The sequence below is a fragment of the Camponotus floridanus genome, unplaced genomic scaffold, assembly GCF_003227725.1.
Source record: "Camponotus floridanus strain SB8 unplaced genomic scaffold, Cflo_v7.5 scaffold122, whole genome shotgun sequence".
NCBI classification, from domain to species: domain Eukaryota; kingdom Metazoa; phylum Arthropoda; class Insecta; order Hymenoptera; family Formicidae; genus Camponotus; species Camponotus floridanus.
The window spans coordinates 275,851-283,380 of record NW_020229240.1 but is presented as its reverse complement, the minus strand read 5'-3'; the positions used below and the strand labels follow the sequence as shown (position 1 = coordinate 283,380).

Here is a 7,530-nt window from a genome sequence, read left to right as displayed (position 1 = left end):
TACGTTGGTAGTTGCGCCCTGCGGCATTTTTAACGTTTCTTTGACGTTTTTTTTTCTCGTTGAGACTTCTCGTCCGTGTTTGTAAGGAGCGAGATATAATCCGCGACCTTCCATGGCGCGATTGTGACGTAGCATCTCTTGCATCTGACGTTGCGCGGCTTTTCCGTCGTTCACCGCCTTCGCTACACCCGCCGCTCCGCCGATCAGGGATCCGAGCGCACCCAGCATTGGTAGAATCGGCAATACGCCGCCGCATTTCGCTACCGGAAGTATCTGTTTCTTCGCAGTTTTCTTCTTCGTCTTCGTCCTTTTCAGGCCCTTACCGAGCTTCGTCTTGGCTTTCATCGCCACTCAGACAACTGTGGCTGCGGCTCTCTCACCGAGAGTCGAATCTCTCGCACCGATACGATTTCGCGCTCTCTCGGCGAGTATCCTATCCGCCGCGTGTCTCTCGGTGAGATCATTGTTCCGAGAGTACGCTATATCGTGTTCGCGACACGCCGCGTCCAATAAATTTATACCTCGATCGCCTCTGGCTAATCGCTTCTGTAACCGCGTGCCTGGACCGCAAAACTGATAGCCAGGAATATGGAATTCGATCGGAAGCGCGTTTATCGCACGATTTAAGAGACCGCTGTCTCTTACTATTCTCGCTGACATACGTCGCAATCTTTTATCAACGGAGGCGGACCGTCGATGTGCGTTCGCTGCCACGGCTGGTTGTAATGTCGCATGCACGAACGATATTGTCGAACCTCTGGATCAGCCTTTATATATACTGGAAGCTTGTCCCACAATCGTTCCACGTAATCACCGAAATTTTGCAGTAAAAAAATCTTCGGGATATACTGCAGTTGTTTGGCCGTAAGCTTGAGAATGTCTCTTTCGTCCAACAGAAGGAGAAACATATTTGATACTGAGCGGTTTCGAGTCGAAACACCTCTATAAATAGGTCTCCTCCTCGCGATCATTCGCAAAATTGGTTCGAAACAGATAACATGCGGTTCGTACGACAGCCTTTGACGATACGCGTGACGAATTGCGACGACAGATTACGATCGATGGGGGACAACGCGGAGATGCGCAGACACGATACGATGCTACCGACTACTATACGCACGATCGTTTGCGGTCCCTCGAATTGTGGTAAAACCAACGTTCTGATAAGTCTACTGGTGTTCAAAACTCATAATCGGCATTCCGATAAACAAATTCGCGTAACTAAAAATCCTTTAATAAATTCGAAGTTTCAAAATTAACGGGTGTCAAAGAAACTTCTCGAAACGTCTGTTTTCTACAAAAACTCAATCGGTCGATTTATCTTCTATTTTTTTCAACGACTAAGAAACACTCATCATGCTCGTTGACAATAACATTGTCAACCGTCGACAAAATCAGAGCAACATATGGGCATGCGCGCCCATACGTTACGATCAGCTGATCGCCAATCAGCTGATCGAAAAAGATCGTGCGCATGACAAGTGTAAAAATTTCAATTCATGACCTCATCGGCGGCCAATAATGCGCGGCGCCCTGAGGTCACCGCTAAAATACGAAAATTATTGGCCCACATTGCAACGGGCCCAAAAATTCTGCCTGCTATATAAATAGCACCGCACGTGGGCACGAGAAAGTCTTGCGCTTTTCTAAGACGTGCTCTTTTGATTTTCGCTTTGTTACACCGCTATCTCACACCGCTTATAACGACCGCTATTCTCTTGGACTTCGATTATCCGCACGTTTCCAAAGATCAACTCACTGCACCGCTCGCGATATCTCGCATTATAACTGTGTCGCTTTTTGCACCGCGCGCTTACTGTGAATCGTAATCACCGAACACTTGTCACTTTTATTTTTGACATAAAGTTTCGTCCTTTTGTTAACCGAAGGCAAATATCTTTTAACTGACGATCTTCCACTTTCCTCAATTCACTGCCGGACTCGCTCCCGAACATTTCTGATCCTTCGAGCCGGATATTTCTTAATCCGCATCCGCAAGTTCGTGAGTGACGTGCTCAGAGTGAAGTGCAGTGCATTCCTGAAAAGGAAAACAATCCATGTCAGTGAAAATGAGTATGGACGTGAATTCTCTGGTCGAGGCTCAGCGCGACATTCATGGGCGAATGTCAAGGTCCATGGAGAACCTAAAAAAGATGGGTGCGAGTCACATCACCGTAGGTGCCGTCGGGGCACGGATCAGCATACTTGACAGTCTGTGGAAAAAGGTTGATGCTCAGCACGACAGCATTCGAGCCTGCCTCAAGGACAAGTATTACGCTCGATCTGATTTCATTGAAACTTTAGAAGCTACTTACGTGTTGCAACGAAGCTGTTGATCCAATGTGCAGAGGATTTAAGAGCCTCGTCAACCGCGTCACAAGATCAAGGTCGAGAGCACGCAGTTAAAACCTCGCTTCCTCGCATAAAATTACAAACGTTCTCAGGCTCATACGAAAATTGGCCGTCCTTCCGCGATCTCTTTTCCTCAGTCATCGGAGAGAATTCGTCGATATCTGACGTTGAGCGCTTCCATTATCTCCGATCGTGCGTCAAAGGAGCCGCTGAAAAGTTAATTCAGTCATTAACCGTCACCAGTGAGAATTATCATCGCGCATGGGCGATTCTTTGCAAACATTTTGAAAATAAACGGGAGTTGATTCGTTCAAACTTCGCGACCTTCATCGCCGTGCTCAAAATGAAGGGAGAATCCGCCGAGGAACTTAGCCGCATTCACAATGCCGTCATGACCGCGGTTAATGCTCAAGAGGGCATACACAGACCCATTAACTCTCATGGTATGGATTTGTTCAATTTCCTCGTCATCGAGCTCTTAGACTCGCGCACACGCATGGAGTGGAAAACCTCCACCGCCAACTCTTTGGAACCGCCAAATCACGACATGTTCTTACACTTCATCGCGAAAAGAATTTTAACCCTCAACGCCGCTAAACCGAAAGCAGCTCTAAAGGGTTGCGGAGATTCGTCGCGACTGGTAAAGTCTCTTCACACAAAATACAGTGCCGACCAACGAAAGTGCGCACTATGTGAAGGAAATCACACGTTAATGCAATGCAGTGAATTCAAATTGAAATCCGCCGGTGATCATAAGTCCTTTGTTGAATCTCATCGGCTGTGCTTTAACTGCCTTGGGAATCATATGATCTCCAAATATCAATCCGCTAAAACGTGCTTGTCATGCAAGGCCAAGCACCACACCATGTTGCACGACGCCTACGTCTCGTCTAACGTAAACGAGGCCACCGCACTCTTCGCGGTGCGCCAGCCTTCAGACCGCCAGGCAATTCTCCTCGCGACCGCTCGCGTGAACATTGCCGACCGTATCGGAGAGCCTCATGCAGTCAAAGCACTGATTGATCAAGGTTCCGAGGTGTCAATAATTTCCGACGCGCTAGTTCAACGTTTGCGCCTACCGCGCTCCCGCTCTTCAGTTTCAATCGTCGGCATCGGTGGAACCCGATCCTCCGCAACACGTGGCAAGATAACTTTGCAGCTCTCATCTCCAGTCACTGGATTCAAGCTCACCGCCGTTGCTCAAGTGTTACCTCGTTCCTCCGCTTACCAAGGACCAACCGCGAAAGGCCTCTCCTCGTGGCCTCACGTTAACGGCCTCAAGCTCGCCGATCCAAAGTTTCTCGAGCATGACCCGGTCGAACTGCTGCTAGGCGCCGAAGTCTGCTCGACTATATTTGTGGAGGGACAAGGGCAGCCCTCGAGATCCCATGGCTCAGGAAACCGCTCTAGGTTGGATCCTATCAGGTGAATCCAATACCGCTTCAGTCCGGGATCAGCGAGCGTCCTTTCAATACACCATCGACACGGAATTGCAAAAGCTGGTGCACAACTTTTGGAAACAGGAGGAGGATCCATCCACTTTAATCGCACTCCCGCCAGAGGATGAGAAGTGTGAAACATTCTTTTCACAAACTCACTCGCGAACCGCAAGCGGAAGGTATGTGGTTCGCCTACCTTTCGCGTCTTCGCCGCCATCACTCCTCGGAACTCGAACGTCTGCTGAACGCCTTCTTACGGCCATGGAGAAGCGGTGTCATCAAAATCCAAAATTCGGTTCACTCTACAAGGACTTCATGGTCGAGTACGAGAATCTGAAACACATGAGTCCAGTAAAGAAGAGCACCTCAGCAATGTGCTACTTACCTCATCACGGGATCTTCCGTGAATCCAGCTCCAGCACGCAGCTCCGCGTCGTGTTCAATGGATCTCAACGCACACACTCAGGAGAATCTCTCAACTCACATCTCCTAGTCGGCGAAAATTTACTACCCACTCTGGCTGACATCATTCTCCGGTGGCGTCGGCACCGCTACGTGTTCATTACCGACATTGAAAAGATGTACAGACAAATTCTCGTTCACCCGGAAGATCGTCGTTTTCAGGGCATATTGTGGCGTCCGAGCACCAGTAACGTAGTCACCGAGTACGAGCTGAACACGGTGACCTATGGATTCGCTTGCGTTCCTTTCCTAGCGGTCAGAACGCTGAGGCAATTAGCATCTGACGAGGAGTCTCGCGGTCCACTAGGAGCTTCTGCCTTGCAGCATGACTGCTATGTGGACGACATCATCACTGGAGCCAACACCCTGCCCGATGCGCTCTCCTTACAAGCACAATTGATAGAGATCTGCATGGCGGGCGGGTTTCCGCTGCGTAAGTGGGCAGCAAACAATTCGGCCCTGCTATCCAGCATCTCTCAGGATCATCGGCTCCATCAGGCTCATCACGCCTGGGAGGGAGAGGTACACTCCACTTTGGGTCTGCGCTGGCATCCGGCAAGCGACGATTTTTCCTTCGCCATCCAACCTCGCATCGCAACGGAGTTGACCAAGAGACGAGTCTTAGCCGAAACCGCACGGCTGTTTGATCCGCTGGGATGGCTCTCTCCAGTTATAGTCAGGGCCAAGATCCTGATTCAGTCTACTTGGCTAAAGAGGTTGGATTGAGACACTCCTCTTCCAGCGGAGGATACAAAACAATGGCAAATCCTCTTGAATGAGCTTCCCTCACTAGAGCATCTTCGCATCAAGCGTTGGATACAATCAGGAAGCAGCGATGAGCACCTGGAACTTCACGGCTTCGCCGACGCCTCAGAACGAGGTTTTGCCACCGTCGTCTACCTCCGCTCGGCATCAGCCAATCACATTTCGTCTCACCTCCTGGCGGCCAAGACCAAAGTCGCTCCAATTAAACCAGTAATGCTCCCCCGACTTGAGCTCTGCGCCGCCGCCCTGCTAGTAAATCTCGTGTGCCAAGTCCGGTCAACGCTGGAGTTCTCTTCATTGGCCGTGCATCTATAGACCGACTCCAAGGTCACCCTCCACTGGATCAAGAGTTATGCCTCCCGGTGGAAGACTTATGTGGCCAACCGAGTATCTTCAATCCAGCAGAAGCTTCCCGAAGCTCACTGGAAACACGTTTCGGGTCGAGAGAATCCCGCGGACTGTGCCTCAAGGGGAATTTCGCCGAAGAAGCTCCTGAATCATCCTCTCTGGTGGACCGGGCCCAACTGGCTACGCCAGGAACACGCTCAATGGCCAATCAACACCAGCGACGACTCCCTCGAGAGCATTCCTGAAAAGCGAATACATCTTTCAGTGAACACGTATCGCAACGACTCCGAGCCGGAAATTCTCCTCCGATTCTCAAACTTACACAGGCTCTTGCGAGTCTTTGCCTGGTGTCACCGATGGCGTAAGACTACCGTCCACGCCCATTACGTCACGCTACATCCAGATGAGATCGATGCGGCTCTTCTCCGGTGGCTTAAGGTAGTCCAAGGGTTCCACTTCGCCTCCGAACTCACCGCTGCACGCGATTCTCGTCCAATGCCTCATCGCAGCCGCCTGGATAAGCTGGCCTCATTTATAGACGACCTTGGAATACTGTGGGTCGGTGGTCGGCTAAAACACACCATGCTCTCTTATGACGAACGTCACCCGATAGTAGTTCCGCCAATGTCATGGCTAATGAAGCTCTTGGTGGAATCATGCCACCGTCGGATATTGCATGGAGGTGTGCAACTCACCTTGGGACTTCTGCGTCTCCGCTATTGGATTCCACAAGGCCGAGCCGTCGTGAAGCGAGTTCTTCACCGGTGCGTAACGTGCACCCGCTGGCGAGCTCTCTCATCACAGCCTCTGATGGGTGACCTACCTCGAGGACGAGTGACACCCGCACGCCCCTTCCTCAGAACTGGAGTCGACTACGCCGGTCCTATCTTCATCCACACGAGCAAGGGTCGAGGTCATCGAGCTCACAAGGCATTCGTAGTGGTCTTCATTTGTTTGTTTTCCAGGGCAGTCCACCTGGATGTTGCGTCAGATTACTCTTCTGAAGCCTTCCTTGCTGCATTCCGCCGGTTCATCTCACGCCGGAGTCTGTGCAAAGAGATGTACTCGGATTGTGGCACAAATTTCATCGGCGCAAATAAGGAGCTTCGCCGCATGTTCCACGCTTCATTTGCCGACGGCCGTCGGATCTCACAATCCTGCTCCCAAGAAGGAGTATCTTGGCGCTTCAATCCTCCCGCCGCCCTTCACTTCGGCGGACTCTGGGAAGTTGCAGTCAAATCCATCAAGTATCACCTGCGACGGGTGATAGGGGAGACCACTCTCACCTTCGAAGAGATGAGTACCCTGCTGGCTCAGATTGAGGCGTGCTTGAATTCCCGTCCTTTACAGGCTCTGACCCAGATGATTTGTCCGCACTAACTCCTGGACATTTTCTTATAGGAGCTCCATTGCTCGCACTTCCTGAGTCCTCCTTGGCCGACGAGGCACCAAGCAAGCTCTCACGGTGGCAGCTTCTACAGCAGATGCGTGACCACTTCTGGCAGCTGTGGTCCCAAGAATACATCCACTCGATGACATCTCGTCCAAAATGGTTCAAGGACAACCGCCCTTCAGAAGTTGGCGCGTTGTGCCTCATCCGCTCGGACATCACTCCACCAACTCAATGGTCACTCGCCCGGATACTCAAGACGCATCCCGGGGAGGACGGCGTCACACGTGTCGTCACCGTGCGCACAGCTGCTTCCGAACTTGTCCGGCCGCTCACTAAAATCGTTTTATTGCCGGTCACCGACACACTACCGCGTTTAAACGCTTAAAATGTAATATGTCTTTTGATTTGACATGTAATCATTAATGAAAACCACGCGTCGCTACTCCTCAATGTTCACTCGGCATATTATCACGTTCTCACTCTCGAAACTTCACACAAGCTGCGTTATCAGTCTCTCCGTTTTATTTTATCCTTTTTTCACGCGCACTTTGTCACCGTGGAATTTCAAGCTCACCTTCATTCATCGCGTGCAATTCTTGACGCTCATCTCATCAACGCACTCCACTCGCGATTCTCACTGTTCACCATCACTATTTTTCACTGCACTCACAAATCACACTATTCTCCGCTGTACACAACACGTGTCATTACGCTACATCACCATCGCATTTCATTCATCGATCTCGATCCGCTACTCATCAACGGAACTAT

The 7,530-nt window shown here is 50.7% G+C and overlaps 2 protein-coding genes across 2 annotated transcripts; both read left to right on the top strand.

Annotated features, from left to right (window-relative positions):
- Positions 1–4,052: 4,052 nt before the first annotated feature.
- On the top strand, positions 4,053–4,979 carry LOC112639968. Its single transcript, XM_025415546.1, has one exon. It carries the CDS (start codon positions 4,053–4,055, stop codon positions 4,977–4,979), a length of 927 nt encoding a protein of 308 aa, XP_025271331.1.
- Positions 4,980–5,088: 109 nt separating this feature from the next.
- On the top strand, positions 5,089–7,144 carry LOC105254868. Its single transcript, XM_025415545.1, has 3 exons — positions 5,089–5,133; positions 5,334–6,666; positions 6,768–7,144. The coding sequence occupies exons 1-3, from the start codon at positions 5,089–5,091 to the stop codon at positions 7,142–7,144; spliced, it is 1,755 nt and encodes a 584-aa protein (XP_025271330.1).
- The last annotated feature ends 386 nt before the right edge of the window (positions 7,145–7,530 follow it).